At 45.9% G+C, this 16,073-nt stretch overlaps 1 protein-coding gene across 4 annotated transcripts in view; it reads left to right on the top strand.

Moving 5' to 3' along the window:
- Positions 1 to 16,073, top strand: part of Patj (PATJ crumbs cell polarity complex component) — a 273,878-nt gene that overhangs the window by 196,642 nt on the left and 61,163 nt on the right. For 3 of the 4 annotated variants that reach the window (XM_032901815.1, XM_032901812.1, XM_032901826.1), the window contains one exon: positions 4,728 to 4,814. The exons of the other annotated variant lie outside the window; for it this stretch is intronic. In XM_032901815.1, the coding sequence (XP_032757706.1) occupies positions 4,728 to 4,814 (87 nt within the window). The remainder of the gene's footprint in view (positions 1 to 4,727; positions 4,815 to 16,073) is intronic. 4 annotated transcript variants of the gene reach the window in all.

Raw genomic sequence — 16,073 nt, 5'->3', positions numbered from 1 at the left:
GAATTTTTTTTTTCCTTTGCAAGTGGTTGTCACTTGGAGATAACCTCTGGGACGATCTGGCTTGAACTTGTGCAGGCCCCTCTGCATGTTGCCACAGTCTCTGTGAGTTCATATACGCGTCAGTCCTGTTGTGTCTGGAAGACACTGCTTCCTTAGTGTCACCGTCCCCTCTGGCCCTTACAGTCTTTCTGCTTCCTTGACTTCAAATATTCCTGAGCTCTGGTGAAGACAAGCCATTAAGGCTGAGTGTCCCAAAGTCCCTCACTCGCCGTGTACTGTCCAGTGAGTCTCCGTGTTTGTACTCATCTTCTGCAAGACGAAACTTCTCTGGTCTGAGTTTCAGCCCAGTGTGGCCCCGTTCTTTCTTTTTAATAATAATAAATTTTAAAAAGTCAAAACATTAAAAGGAAAAATGATCACCTTACTTAGGAGATCCCCGGGGAGCCCAGGATAGAAGGGAAGTCTAGAACTTTAGAAGGGAAAGTTGTTAATAAGACACACACAGTTTTGCCATCTTTGCTGTGTTGCACTCACTGCCTTTGGATTCCCTCATCTGTGGTCCTGACTTGCCTCTTCCTGGGGGAGTTGTAAGCAGGCTGGGCCGAGCCAGCCACACTGAACAGGTGGTCTGGAGATCAGCAGGGGAGAAGCACACACCCGCCCTTGCATGAAGTGACTCACCCTGTCAGCAGCCACTCTCCCTCAGCCAGATGGTCCTCAAACCGCCAGGGATCCTTGTTCCTCAGAATCACGCTGCTGACCTCCTTCCTCTTCCTGCTCTGACTGTTTGCCATGTTTCAGGTTCTTGGCGAGTGGGGGATTATAAAGGCTTCTCGCTGTGTGAACCGTGTTGCCCCACAGTGAAGTTACAATTTTGTTTAAGCACAGACACTCTTTTATAACCTTTAGCTTGCCTAGGAGTAAGTACACACCTTGCTTCAGCCATTCTCAATTCCTCGGTTTTCCTTTCTTTTTATGTGTGTCTTTTGGTTTATTCGGTTGCTTTTGCTTGTGGTTTTGGCCAGAGTCTCCTCTCCATCTGGATTTGGACTTGGTATCCTCCTCAGTAGAAGCTAAAAGCAGAAGAGACATAGAGCATGGCCCTTGAAGTGAGGCAGACCCAGGAGGACTGAGTACTTGCATCAGACAAAGGTCATGAAAGAAGCACAGATGTTGGCAGCAAAGATTTTTCAGTCTCCTCAGATAATTAGGATGCAAAAGAGATGCTAATGAGTGGCAGAGGAGGTAGTGATACCCTCTAGAGAAACAGTAAACAGGGGCTGCACAAGAGCTGGCAGAAGACATTGTCTTACAGAGAAGTTTCTTATAACGACATGAGGTATAGTATAATAGACCCATAAATCACTAAGTAATCGTTTACTGTTATCAAATAATATGTGTGTGCATACATGTATATACTGCACCTTTAGGTGACTGGTGGCACTGTAGTTTGTTTGCACAGGTTAGAGTCATTTGGGAGAAAAGAGCTTTACTTGGGAAGACATCCTCACCAGATTGGCCTGCAGACAAGCCTGCAGAGCATTTTCTTAGTGATCAAAGTGAGGGGGCCCAGCTCACTGTGGGTGTTGCCACGCTGGACAAGCCATGAGAAAGGCAATAAGCAGTTCTCCTCCATGGCCTCTGCATCAGAGAATGCATCCAGGTTTCTACCTTAAGTTCCCACCCTGACTTCTCTGGGTGATGGACCTTGACTGAGATGTGTAGGCATAGTTATTTTTGGATGGTATTTCATCATAGCAGTAGAAACCCTAAGATGTATCGAAGGAACCTGCTTTGTGTATGGCCCATCATTTACTGAAATGTGACTTTGTGTCGATGGCAGTACCCCATGCTTGTTTCATTGGGAGCGTCTTGTTGTTTGTTTGTTTGTTTGTAGACAGTTCCTGCTACATAGGCTTGATAGCTCTCTGGAGCTCTTCCAGTGGCCCGAGCTAGCAGTTTCTCTTCCCTCTTTACAGCCTTTTATCCTCCATCAGCTCCACCTTCCCAGCCTGTTTCCCTTTGTTTTGTCCTGGCTACTCTCTTGAACAAGCTCTCCTTCAGCAGTCAGGCACCTGGCTGCCTTTCCACTTTTGCAGCTCAGCCTGAGCCCACTCTGGTGTCAGCTCCTACTGCTTCTTTCTTCTGGTGACCAGGTCAGTGCACAATACTAAAATAGAAAAGACCCAAGATAGAAAAGCCTCCTCGCCATTGCAACAGCAGGGTGGCCACTCAGGGGGCCTCTCCCAGTGTGCTCGAATTATTCAGTCCCAGCACATGTCACATTCAAATAGTTTGGGGTTTGCTTCAGATCAGTGCATTCTCTTATGTGTAGGTGGAAGCTGTTGAACGGAGAGACTCATAATTCTCTAAAGCTTCTGATTCCCAAAGTCTGGCACAAACTTTTTGAATCTGAGGTATTATAGTGAGTCTTCACTACACTAGCCAGGGCATTTGGCTGAGATCAAGACTTCCAGGAGTGAGTGTTCTAGACTGTTGGTGCTGGCCTTTGTCCTCCCAGCTGTTTGCTAGTTCTTGTACTCAAAGGACATACCACCATCCAACTAGATTGTTGGATGGACTAGCTAAGCCATCAAAATGGATTCATGACGAACCATGCTTACTGGCCCCAGCATCAAGTGGATGAAAGAGGACAGTGTAGCACAACTCACAGTGCAGATGTGGAGTGGAGCTTTTAACGGCAAACAACTGTGGTTTTAGGTGAGAGTCCTAAAAGCAGCTGCACTTCTGAGGCTCTCCCGGTTACAGAAACAACGTTATGTTCTGAAAGGCTGAGGCCCAATACTGGTGTGGAAGAAGAATTTGACATGGAGCCTAGTTTGTCATGCAGATTAACAAGATGTTGGCTGGGTGAATAACTCTAATGAAGACTCCTTGGAATAGAGAGCACTGTCACCAGACATGGTGTTCAGAATTACAGTCCATATATGTGATGTAATGAACTTGTTTGGACACTTAACAAGAGATTGCTACAGTCGGGGATTTAGGCTTATTGCTTGTACTGGGTATAACTTGTACCAGATGACTTTCCCACACAGAATGTGTCTTTAAATACATTCTTATGCCAAGATTTTATCCACATAAAAGAAAAAGAGAGAAGGGCATCAGACTGTCCAGCACAGTGCTTGTATGTTTATAGTTGTAGTGTACAGTTGCAGAATACAAGGAACTGAGAACACTTTAGTCAACCAGGGCTATAGATCTTCAACGATTATTTGTAACCTCACTTTGTGTGTGTATATGTGTTATTCCCATTCATACCAGTAAATATCAGGCTTTCTTGCCCATTTGTTGTCTGTTTGTTCTGTGGTGACTGTTGGGTGTGGCTCTATACTTGTTTTGTACATTTGTGGGAAACCACCACTTAGAGAATTACTCACTGCATTGCTCACCTCACCTACAGACCATCAGACCTATACAGGATTGGACCAGTCAATGTGTCATCACAGATCAGGAGTCAGGGGGAGGTCCATAAGCCCCACCTCCCCTGAAGGGCTTTTAACAGTTAACCATCTTTGGAAAAGGAAGTGTCATTTTCTTGTCCTTGTTCCAGTAAATAACCTCCCACCTGTACTCAAGCATGAAATTCTCATTGAACTCAGTGGGTCACACACAAAAAGGCAGAAAATTGGAGGGGGACTTGTGACAAGAAAGGTTTTAGTGGAAGGGGAGATAGAAACTAGGGGTTAAAAACAACTAACGGGTAGTATATAAATGGATAAAACTGAAACAATGAAAGATGTGTGTGTGTGTGTGTGTGGATGTGTGTGTGTGTGTTGGTTTTTTATTTTTGTTTTTCCAAGACAAGGTTTCTCTGTGTAGTCCTGACTCTCCTGGAACTCACTCTGTAGATTAGGCTGGCCTAGAACTCAGAGATCTGCCTGCCTCTGTCTCCCCAGGGCTGGAATTACAGGCATGCACCACCACTGCCATTATGAAAGGCATTTCATAGCCCAATGAAAGACATTTTAAAAACAAAACCAGTATTGCTACAGCAGCACATGACTTTAGAGCCTCTAGACTTAAGAAGGAGGGGCTTAGAATTAATTTAATGTTTGTACTCTGAGTCCAAGTTAACAACAGCAGCTTAAAAATAGAATGTGAGTCAGCTGTTAGATTTCTCTATAAAATGTTGCCTGTGTCTTGCAAAAGTAGAATTTGGCTCTTAGTAAAGGTAGAGATACCTACATCAAAGCTAAACCAACCCTTATTCATTTAAAACTCCTTTCCTTTTTATTACATTTATTTAGCGTTGAGAGAGGTGTCAGGAGACAAAGGCCGCTGGTTCTCTCCTTCCAAGGGAGTGCTGGGCAGTAATTGTTTCTGCTAATAAATTGAACAGACGTCTGATGTTTCATATGCCTTTTGGACTCCTTACCAAGGTCCAGGTTCCCATTCTTGACAGGTTATTGACAAAAACAAGGGGACTGACCTGAGACTGCCATCCTGTGCCTGTAACAGAGAACAGGGACCAGCATTCCCAAGGAATACTAAAAGCAGTCAGCAGGAATCAATGCCTGATGAAGCAAATGGACAGAGACGTCAGCTGGCCTTCTCTTACAAAGGAACACGGCAGAATGGCTCCCTTGGAAACAGTGTCCAGGGTAGCATTAGGAACTCTACACCCAAGACTGTGCAGCGCATGTGGTCTGACACAGTGTGCATGAAGAATAACATCTTTCTGCTTGCCTTTTACTATCCCGTAGGATCTGGGTGGCACTGAACCTGTCAGTAGTGAGGAAGACATCAGTGTGGATGCTAAACCCCTGCCTGAAAGAGAAAGCTCCAAGCCGGTGAGAATCCCGCCTGCTCTTTATTCTAGCCCAGGGAGGGGTGCAGGTGGGGACGGGGACAGGGCCTGCATTTCTTGCCACGCTAGGAAGGACGCTGCCTGCCATCTTGGTCACTAGCTACCTTGGGCTCTGAGGCAGGAAGAGCTTTCCACTCAGCAAGTGACTAGTTCTCGGAGCACAGGGTCCCTCCCGCCGTGCCTGAACTGTGCTTTGCAGGACTGAAGTGGCAGCCAGCTCCTCCTTCCAGTCCAGCTGAGCCCTGGGTGTGCCCAGAGTCTAGACCAAAGAACTTTATCAACACAGGAGGAAACGATTTCTTTGATGCCTACTAAAAGATACCTACTTGCCCATGGGCTAGAACGTCATCAGATGAGAGATGTTGTGGCTCTCCCTCCAGGTGGGACAGCTTGTTGTTTGTCTACTCTGAACCAGGCTCCCTGCTGTGTTCTGTATCCACGAGGGTGATGGCCATTTCTTTATAAATAAGAAATTTAATTTCCTTACCTAGGTCAGTGGCCAGTATGTGTCCATGCCTTTTTTCATAACGTGCCTTTCTCCATTGTAGCGGATCACTTCTAAGTTGGCTACGATTGTTACAAAGGAATATGTGTGTTTTCTCCCTGCCCCCTGTGTTTCAAAATGTCTTATAGATGTCCAGAAATTCTCCTCTTATATGAGTTTAAGTCTGGTTGAGGTATTATTTCCCTTGAAGGGGTTTGAGAAGTCATCCATTGATTTATCATCCTTTACCTATTAGAAAAACTAATGTATTGGAACTGGCTTAGATTGTATCTCCAACAGAGTGAACTGATTTGTTCAGGTCTAAAGGAAAGGTTATTTCTAATTAAGGTTATGTCTTCAGCAAGAGTAGAAATTGTAGCAAACCACAGTTGGACAAATCTCCTTGGGACTGAAGACCGCCAGTGTCAAGAGGAACAATAATAACACATGAGGACCTCTGTCCCTCTTCCAAAAGACAGAATGCATGTCCACACTGAAAGGCCATTCATTTAAATACAAGTTAACTCTTTGGGACACTGTATCACTATGGATACATTAAAGAAAATGTGTCTAAAAAGCAGCATAATTTTTTAGCAGCCACAATTTAATCCCCAGAAGAAGTGAGAAGGAAGGGGAGACATTCTCTTACATCTGAGAGAGTCTGATACAAGTCTGATACAACAAGGCTCTCCTGTAGGCTGCAGAGAGAAGCCATTTTTAGTCTACTCTGCTCCTAGGCCCCAGTAGCGAGAGATGGCTCTCAGACAACCTAAGAGGCATAAAGTATTAAGCTTTAACTTAAAAGTGTGTGTTTGTGTGTGTGTGTGTGTGTGTGTGTGTGTGTGTGTGTGTGTGTGTGTTCTCTGCCTGCCTATACATCTACTACAAGTGTGCCTAGTCTGGGCTTATTTTTAGATACCAATTCATCTAAGAATAACTGAATTCCCCTCTTATTATGTCTTTCTACCCTTTATTTTTTCCATTTCCATCTTCCTCATTTTCTGATATTCTAAAATTTTCTTCACCATTTTTAGTGGATCCTATGCATGGTCTAATTGAGAAAGGAAAGATAGTCTGAATTTGGACATATTTTTCTAGCATAATATAAATGGTCTCATATAAATTTTGTGAGCTACAAGCACTCAGGAGACAGAAGCAGGCAGATCTATATGGCTATAGGTTTAGTTTCTTCTACATGGGTTAGCAAAAGCTACATAATGAAACTTTGTCTTTAAAAAAGAAAAGAAAAAATATATGGTCCTGGGTCTGGGAAGGTGGCTCAGAGGGTGGTGCTATCCATGCAAGCATGGGGACCTGAATGGGTCTCTAGTGCTCACATAGAAGTGGGGCAAAGATAGGAATTCACAGTCTATAAACTGGTGACATGACTGCTCCATGGTATGGTTAAGGGAAAGGCTTTTCTTGTTCATATTGGAGAGAGAACAGCCTGACGCATCTGGGGGTCCAGAGTAGAGAGAGAATGATGCATAGAGTAGAGAGAGAATGGTGCACAGAATAGAGAGAGAATGGTGCACAGAGTAGAGAGAGAATGATGCATAGAGTAGAGAGAGAATGATGCACAGAGTAGAGAGAGAATGATGCACAGAGTAGAGAGAGAATGGTGCACAGAATAGAGAGAGAATGGTGCACAGAATAGAGAGAGAATGATGCACAGAATAGAGAGAGAATGGTGCACAGAGTAGAGAGAGAATGATGCATAGAGTAGAGAGAGAATGATGCACAGAGTAGAGAGAGAATGATGCACAGAGTAGAGAGAGAATGATGCACAGAATAGAGAAAGAATGGTGCACAGAGTAGAGAGAGAATGATGCATAGAGTAGAGAGAGAATGATGCACAGAGTAGAGAGAGAATGATGCATAGAGTAGAGAGAGAATGATGCATAGAGTAGAGAGAGAATGATGCACAGAGTAGAGAGAGAATGATGCACAGAGTAGAGAGAGAATGATGCACAGAATAGAGAGAGAATGGTGCACAGAGTAGAGAGAGAATGATACACAGAGTAGAGAAAGAATGATGCACGAGTAGAGAGAGAATGATACACAGAGTAGAGAGAGAATGATGCACAGAATAGAGAGAGAATGGTGCACAGAGTAGAGAGAGAATGATGCATAGAGTAGAGAAAGAATGATGCACGAGTAGAGAGAGAATGATGCAGTCTGAACGTGACCAGCAGATTGGACATGGCCAGGGCCAGCAGATTGGACATGGCCGGGATCATCTGCCAGAGAGGGAGAGCAGCTGGGATGGAGACTAGAGGAACATGGCGAGAGAACAGGAGCAGAGAGGGAGCAAACACATGGGTAATAGCAGGGCTATAAGGAGAATGAGTAGCTGGGGAGGGGAGCCTGTGAGCGGGAGGGAGTCCAGCGTAGAGGAGGAGGTGAGAAGGGCAGGATGCTAACATGGACTTTGAAATGTGTCATGGGTACTTGTGATACTAGAGGAACCTGGAGGCCAGCGTGAGCTCTGATCTGCTGATAGGCTCCAAAAGTAGCCATATGTTCCTTCTGCCAGAAACTCCTTTTGGTAGATGGGAACCAATTTCACAAGTTCCTGCAGAACAGTGGTTGTTATCCATACACCAGAAATCCTCCTGTGGTCTAGGTTGAGCTCATTTCTAAATATTTCTACTGCCTTTTGGGGTTTGGGGATTGGAATGTTATAGGTATGTAGCACTGTGCCTGGCTGTGTTCTTTAAAGGGCCTGAGATGGATAAATGCTTACACTAGGCTCCCACGGTTAGAAGCGTGGTGGTTAGGAGGGAAGGAAGGGGTAGACTGAAGTGGGTGTGCTCATTGCTTTCTTATAACTGACCTCTGTCTGTATTGGCTGCCGCCTTTGTATCTCAGAGCCTGCCATGGCTCATAATTTTCTGCTCTCCTTGTCTGTCTTCTTTTTTTTTTTTAAGATTTATTCATTTATTGTATATGGGTAGACTGTAGCTGTCTTCAGACACACCAGAAGAGGGCATCAGATCCCATTACAGATGGTTGTGAGCCACCATGTGGTTGCTAGGATTTGAACTCAGGACCTCAGGAAGAGCAGTCGGTGCTCTTAACCACTGAGCCATCTCTCCATCCCCTTGTCTGTCTTCTTAGTCATCCCCCTCCCTGCTGTTACAGTTACTGATAACAAATAATCCTTAGGAACCACCTTGCAATAAGTAATAAAAAGATAACTAGGGTAAAAATGGGAAAGAACGCTAACATTTCTCCAAAGATATACAAGTAAGGGGCCAATATGTAGAAGATGCACTAGAGAAATGCGTGTCAGAGATGTGAGATGCGGCTTCACACATCAGAGTCACGGTGAGGTGTGGCTTTGCAGCTAGGAGAAAGTCTGTAATCAACCCAGCAGGTAACAGCATGTGCTGTGGGGTGTGGAGGAGCCGGAGCCCCACATCTATTGCTGGCAGGATTGGGAAGGGGTGCTAGATTCCAGGGATCTGTCACTGGCAATAAGCAGGCACTGACTCAGGTAATGGCCGTATCACAGAGCTAAGAACTAAAAGTCTGGGTGCTTGTGGGTCATGTGAATGAGGGGCTCCTCTAGGGGCATCTGGATTGAGATTTGGTGAAGTGTTTGCTGTAACCCAGGCCCATTCTCCCTTTTCCTTAAGACATCTCTGTCTCACCTGAAAGCCTGTAATATACACTAATACCGTGTAGGTTGTTCTTATCCTGTTGGATATTACTGTTGTACTCACACAGTCGTGCATATCGTTTAATAATAACAAGCAGCCTGTATGTGTTCAGTACAGATGCAGGCTTTGTTTCTGGTGCGTGGGTGTTTATAATGTCCAATTGTGGTGGCTGTTAGATGTTCTGTGTTATGTAAGAACAAAAGGCTGACTGTGGTTGAGAATGGAGCAAAAAAGAAAGAAGGGGCTGGGGAGACGGCTCAGCGGTGAAGAGTACACACTGCTCTTCCAGAGGTCCTGAGTTTGGGTCGCAGCACTCAGATTAGGCAACTCCAGGGATTCTAGGTGGTCTTAGAACCTCGGGTAGTCTGCTGAACTGAGTGTCCAACTGGTGAGATGTAAGCATTTGGAAACGTCAGCAAAAGCCAGGTCCCATGACAAAGGTGGTCCTAAAGCTGACAGCAAGAAGCAAATCTCAGAGGTCTACAGGAGCTGGATACAGATTCCTTGTGGCTGCCATGTGGAGATCAGATGGCAGATGGGACTGGACTGTCCAGAGTGGACACTGACAGGCTGAGTAGGAGTCCATGGCAGCAATGGCGGTGTTCAGGATACAGAATGTGCACACATTCCTCTGCGTACAGCACAGACCACGCACATTGAATGTGTTTGCCAGCAGCAAGGCTGGCCTGTGTTTTCAGGAAAGGTCCCACCTTGCTTAGCTCATTGTGCAGGTCCTCTAGCGTACATGTTCCTTAAAGCATTCCTCCACAGGTTTGGGGTGACAGAAGTTCTGTTCATCTTTATCACAAGTCTTACCCCTAGGGCATAGCCAACAACCCCAGGTCACCCCACTCAAAGTGGCCCCAACAGATGTGCCCTGTGTTCCTTCTCTGTGAAAGTACATGGTACAGCCATGTACCAAGTGGCACATGCCATTTCAGTTTGGTTCACACAGCAGCCGCTGTGACATTTCCCATTGCTCAGTTTTTAAAGTTGTTTCAGGTATTTTTTTTTCCTATGCCGTCAGTGGCATTTGTTGCCATCCACTGTCATAGAATATAATTCTGACCCTGAGCACAAGAACACACAGTGGGAGAAATCCAGGTAGTTCAAGGTAGCATCCAGCCTGGAATTTCTTTGTGGTGATTTTAGAATTTATAGGGTTCAAAGCTCATGCCTGGGGGAGACATTGAGCTGTTTCCTAAATTAACTTTCACTGACCTGAAAAGTCTGTGGCATGAAAACTCAAGCGGAAGCTGGCAGCTCCTCTTACCATTTCGGGGTTCCATCTGCCAAGATCTTAGGAGCACCCCACTCTCTGCGTTGAAGTTCCTGGTTCATATAAGATTTGCATCAGTTCAGGGAAGATCAGTTTTAAGTAGTGCCTGAATGCAGGAGACTCCTGTTGGACTCACCGTTCCCAGTGTGAAGACTGTCAGGTACAGCCCGAGCGCCTGAATCAGTAAAGACTGACTCTCGCTCTGCCAATCCTTGCTCGACAGGGCCCACTCTGCCCATCTCTGACTTCTCCAAGCCTGGCTCCTTGCTGCCTCTCTGTTCTGAGAACTGACTATGATTCTGAACATAATCTCAACATCATTTGCCTGAAGCCAGGCTTAGTCAACAGGCGCTAGCATTAAGACTATATTTTGCCTAGGTAAAATCCAAGTGGGCCAAAGCCCTTGTTTTTCAGTCTACATTTTTCTTAGAAGCTGCATTTTCTTAGAAGTAACAATACATAAAACACCATTAAGATTCAAGAGTACAGTTGGATCCAAAACTTCTCATTGGTGGCCAGGGGCCTGGCCCATATGGCAGTGTCTTTCCTTCAGTCAGCACAGTGTTCCAGAGATGTTCAAGCGAGGTTTTTTACAAAGGAGATTTTAGTTTTTTAAATAAGTAACTATTAATTCTAGAAGGATTTTATAGTGATATGATTATAGCTTCTCCCAAATCCATTGCTACCTCCCAACTGCTAACCTAATCTCCTTTCTCTCCTCCCACTCCTGACTTACTTCCCTGTCGACTCCAGTTTTGCCATCCACTGGATCACAGTTGGCCTACCAAAGCCCACACCCGTAAGGAAAGCTGACGGTCTCAACCCCAGCAGCCATCCCGGCCCAGGGCTCATCTGTACAGGAGCTTTTATCCAGAAATTCTAGTTCCCAGTTCAGTTTGCAAATGGATGAGCAGTGCAGACTGCCCTTTGAGTGCACTGTGGTCTCACGGTTCTCTTAGCCCTTTTTGCCTTGTTTGTCCCCATCACCGGAAGTGCCCACACCTGCAGTAAGGATCCAATACCTTCTGTATCTGTCTCACTGATATTGATGTCTGCGAGGCCTCCTGAGCCACAAGGCTTCTTTCTCAGAGATGGCGAAGAGCACAAGTCAGTCTTTAAGAGAGCGCCTAACCTGTGAGGAGGGTACGATGATGGGCACTGACAGACTGCAGAGTCCAGTGAAGCACTGTCCTGCCCACAGTCCCACGGTTACTAGGGAAACAGGAAAAAATGACCACCAGAGAGTTCTTCATTTTAGATGCCCCCCTTTTTTATGTGGCTAGCCCCACACTGATAGTCGCTCCTGGCATTACAAACCTTCAGATTCATGTGGGTGGGGAGAGTGTACGTGTCAGGCTTGGGAGTCAGACATCAACCCCACGTCTCTTCCTCAGCCACAATCTCCCTGAAGCCTCCTCGTCAGCCAGCCCCTGGGATCCACCTATCCCTGCCTGCCCCGCACTGGGATTCCAGTTTGCACACAGCTATGCCCAGTTCGTTAGCAGGTTCTTGGACACCAAACACCAAACACACAACACTTTAAGTACTGAGTTGTGTCCACAGCCCTCCACCCAGTACACCTTTAGTCTCCCTTGCTCTCCTCCTCTCTAGAAAATCAGCCGCATCTATCCCCAAAGGTCGTATAGAAGATTTAACAGTAAAAAAACTGATGAAAAAAACTGCTGTCCGAGAAAAGTCTGCTTTGTCTCATGCTGTGTCTTCGTTAAAGAGAGCACTGCCATGTAGATATACACAGACGGAGTGAGGAAAAGGCTGCCTGTGTTTTTAAACCTTATGCGTGGGAGGTTGAGACTTTAACAAGGAAAGAGGACCTGACGTGCTGCGAAGATGCCAGCTCACTGTGGACCTCTGTCCCTTAGGGCACCGATGTAGTTCCTAGTTCCTGATGTCGTTTGTCAAGCTGGGCTGCTTGTGCTCAGCACTGGCACCCAGTTGTAAAACATGGTCTCAGTTTTCCGAGTGATTGTAGCTGCGTTAGGGTTCTCTTCCTGGCTGGAATTCCCAACAGGCGTGACTGTGTACATCATCATTCCTGGTTCAGATCTACCGTAGATATGGCGTCTACAGCAAGGTCTGGGGATTCTCCTGGAGGAACAGGGGTGCTTCCCATGACAGTGTGCAAATTGCCCATGTAGAGTTGAGTGCGTTCAAATACGCGGCACTTTTCACAGACCGTCGTTCTTGATATCTCCACCTCGGAGGGCACTTGGGATTTGCTCGGATGATAAATTTCCCTTTGCAAGTCATAAAACCAACACTGAACATCTAATTAAATCCAGTAGGCAGCAAGAAACCCCTTTAGGCTTTTTCCATCAGTCCCCTTTCCTCCTGTATGGAAACAGCAGAGAAGGGGGAGCCATGAGGAGGCAGCCTCGTGAGTACAGAGATGGAAGGGGCGGACATTTTAACATGGCCCCAGCTCTTGCTCACCTCCACTGCATCTCCCCCACCTCACCTCTCTGCCCGGTGACTGCTTCACTGAGGAGATTTAACTTGAATTTGGGGCTAACTGGAAGGAACCACTGCTTATGAACATTTTTTTCCAAGTGGAGAAATGAATACTATAATTGTTATTCCTAGTAGCCACTTATCAAAGACGGAGAAGCAGGGCACAGAAGTCGGGCTGTCTTGCCCACATTAGGCCTTCAGAGTCCTGGACTTCTTGGAAAGCAGCGAGTCTCAGCACTGGCCTGTGAGGGTGAGTTAGCTTCCTGGAGAAGCCTCTATTGCTGATTTAATATTGAAACCAAGAAGCTAAGACCTGTGTAGGCCACAGTGTCTTTCAAAGGAAACTGTAAATCCATGGAATCTTTCAGGCGTAAACCATTTATACTGAAGACCTGTGTGTCCTGGTCATCACTCACCACAGTGCCTGTGCCCCTAGTCTACCAAGGAGCTTTCAGAACTGCTGAGATTAGTGGCAGCTAGTATTACAGTATTCACTGTGTGCTCTACGAAACACAATTCTATCCATACTGTATGGGTGAGGGATAACACCTTTAGATTGGTCCTAATACTAACCCGTGTTTTACATGAGATCAGCTCTATTATTAACCCATTTTATAGCTAATCAAACTGAGACATAGATATAATTATCACAGATAGGATTTATAAACTACCTTAAAGAAGTAATTATTGGGGCTGGGGATATAGAACAATGAGTAAAGTGTTTGCTATGCAAGTATGAAGACCCAAGTTCAAATCCCATGGGAAATAGAAAAGGAGAATTCCCCAAAGATTCTCAAGCCAGGGAGCCTGGGGTGTGCAGTGGCAAAGAGGCCCTGTCTCAAACAAACCTGAGATGACCTCTGACCTATATGTGCATGCTATAGCATGCACACACCATACTCACATTCATGAGCACACATTATCACACTCACACACATGAACACATATCACATACCCACATACAGACTCAAAGAGACAGAGGAGTTAAGGATCCTCATGCACCAGTACTCCCAGCTACTTAGGAGACTGAGAGCTTGGCCTTCTACAATATCCAGGCTCCACATACAGAGATTGTGTGTTATAAATATAAAAGGACAGTCGGGATGTGTGGAACACATTTACTTCCATAGCTCCCAGTCTTTTGGAGACACCTTAGATGAAGACTTCTGACTGAGCATCTGCAGTCTTGTGCTGTGGTGCCCATTACTGTCACCCTGAGAGTGGTCGCTTCTCTCAAGTTTAGCCAAGCCAAGAGAGGAGAACAGAGGTTTCTGTAGAAATCATGATTCCATGAAAGACTCTGAAGTGGTGGGGAAAGCTGGTATATTTCAGAGTACAAACTAGTTTTGCAATTTAAAAAATTCCTTTGTGTTGATCTGCATAGATGTTTGTCACTGAGATGTGTTCCTGAACTATGAAGCATAAATACGTAGACTAAAGATTATTTTCTCTCAAGGAACAAAAATCTTCAAATTTTTTAAAGAAAAGTTCAGGTGCTATTGGAGTTTTAGTAACCTTGCTTTACCAAAAGTAGAAACTGACTTAAAGGCTACAGGTTTTGTCTGTGCAACCTCAGTCACAGGAAGGACAGAATCATCATAGAAAGAGAACCAGCAGCCCCTATGCCAGGCGTGTTTCTTCTCCTAGCCCTCCTCAGCAGGACCAACCTCCTCAGCCTGGTGTGTGCATCACTCCTGGGGCCAAGTCTCCGCCAGAACAGAGCCGACCACTCCTCCCTTGAGTCAATAAAACCTGAAGATTTCTATCCTTGTTTGGGCCCAGTGTCTATCTTGGTCCATTACTGTGTCCAGAGAGAAGGGTACCTTAATTCCCTGTTTCACAACAGGAGCAGTGCTTTGGATCAGAATAGGCCCCATAGGCTCATATTGTTTGAATGTCTGGTACCCATTTGATGGAACTATTTGGCAAGGATTAGGAGGTGTGGCTTTGATGGAGGAGGTGTGTCTTGATGAGTAGGTTTTGTGTTTCAAAAGTTTTGTTCTCCTCCCATTCTCTCTCCGTCTCCCTCCACCTCCCTCCACCTCCACTCCGACCTGTGAATCAAATGTTGGCTCTCACTCAGCTACTGCTCCAGCACCAAGCCTTCCTGAGTGCTGCCATGCTTCATGCCGTGGCAGTCATGAAACTGAGAGCAAGCCCCGATACGCTCTCTGCTCTATAAGTTGCCTTGGTGCTGGGGCCTCTTCTCAGCAATGGAAAGGTAACTAAGACAAGGGGCCAGTCTGCTTTGAGGATTGCAGGCCAGACTTAGCTCTCGTAAGGATTATCCAGAAGAATCCAGTGTGCCTTTAAGAACTACAGCTCAGAAGTGCCGTATGCTGATTCATGCATCTATTAGGAGCTCCCACACTGGGCTGAGGCTTTCAGTGCCAACCAAATGTGCTGTGTCCATTTGTTTCATGAGCCAAGATGCAAAGTCAGCATCCTAAAATGCCCCAGTGCTCAGCCGTAGATGCACTAAGGGCTCTGCTGCTGCGGTGGTGGGAAGGGAGCAAGTGCTGAGCCTGTGTGTAAAGCAAAGCGAGGCCACCAATGTCACTGCAGGGCCATGGAGTGCTTCTGGCCTGCTTTAAATCTCAGGTTAGAATAGACAAGTGCAGTTTGTTGACTTGGTATCAAATCTAATTACAGAGCCACCTGCAAACCAACCTCTCTGTCTGCGGTCAGGAGGCAAACGTGCATTCTCTTTCCCACGTGGTTTGTGCCTTGGCTAAAAATGAGGTGTGCCTGGCGTACTGGCTAGTTTTGTGTGTCAACCTGACACAAGCTGGAGTTATCACAGAAAAGGAGCCTCCCTTGAGGAAATGCCTCCATGAGATCCAGCTGTAAGGCATTTTCTCAATTAGTGATCAAGGCGGGAGGACCCAGCCCATTGTAGGTAGTGCTGTCCCTGGGTTGGTGGTCTTGGGTTCTATAAGAGAGCAAGCTGAGCAATCCAGGGGAAGCAAGCCAGTAACTAACATCCCTCCATGGCCTCTGCATCAGCTCCTGCTTCCTGACCTGCTTGAGTTCCAGTCCTGACTTCCTTTGGTGATGAACAGCAAGGTTGAAGTGTAAGCTGAATTAACCCTTTCCTCCCCAACTGCTTCTTGGTCATGATGTGTGTGCAGGAATAGAAACCCTGACTAAGACACCTGGATTGGGCTCTGGCTTGGCAATACTTTATCTTCTCTGTGCCTCGGCTATTCAAACTCTAAAAACAGATGGCTGAGTCTGGAGGTTTTGTTATGTTTTTAGTTCATTTTAGTTAGTGTCCCCTGTAGCACAGGCTGGCCTTTGGCTCCCTGTATAGCCGAGGATGACCTTGAATCCATCATCTTCCCC

The sequence above is a fragment of the Rattus rattus genome, chromosome 1, assembly GCF_011064425.1.
Source record: "Rattus rattus isolate New Zealand chromosome 1, Rrattus_CSIRO_v1, whole genome shotgun sequence".
Classification (NCBI taxonomy): Eukaryota; Metazoa; Chordata; class Mammalia; order Rodentia; family Muridae; genus Rattus; species Rattus rattus.
The sequence above is the reverse complement of the archived record's forward strand: the minus strand, read 5'-3'. Positions and strand labels throughout refer to the sequence as shown.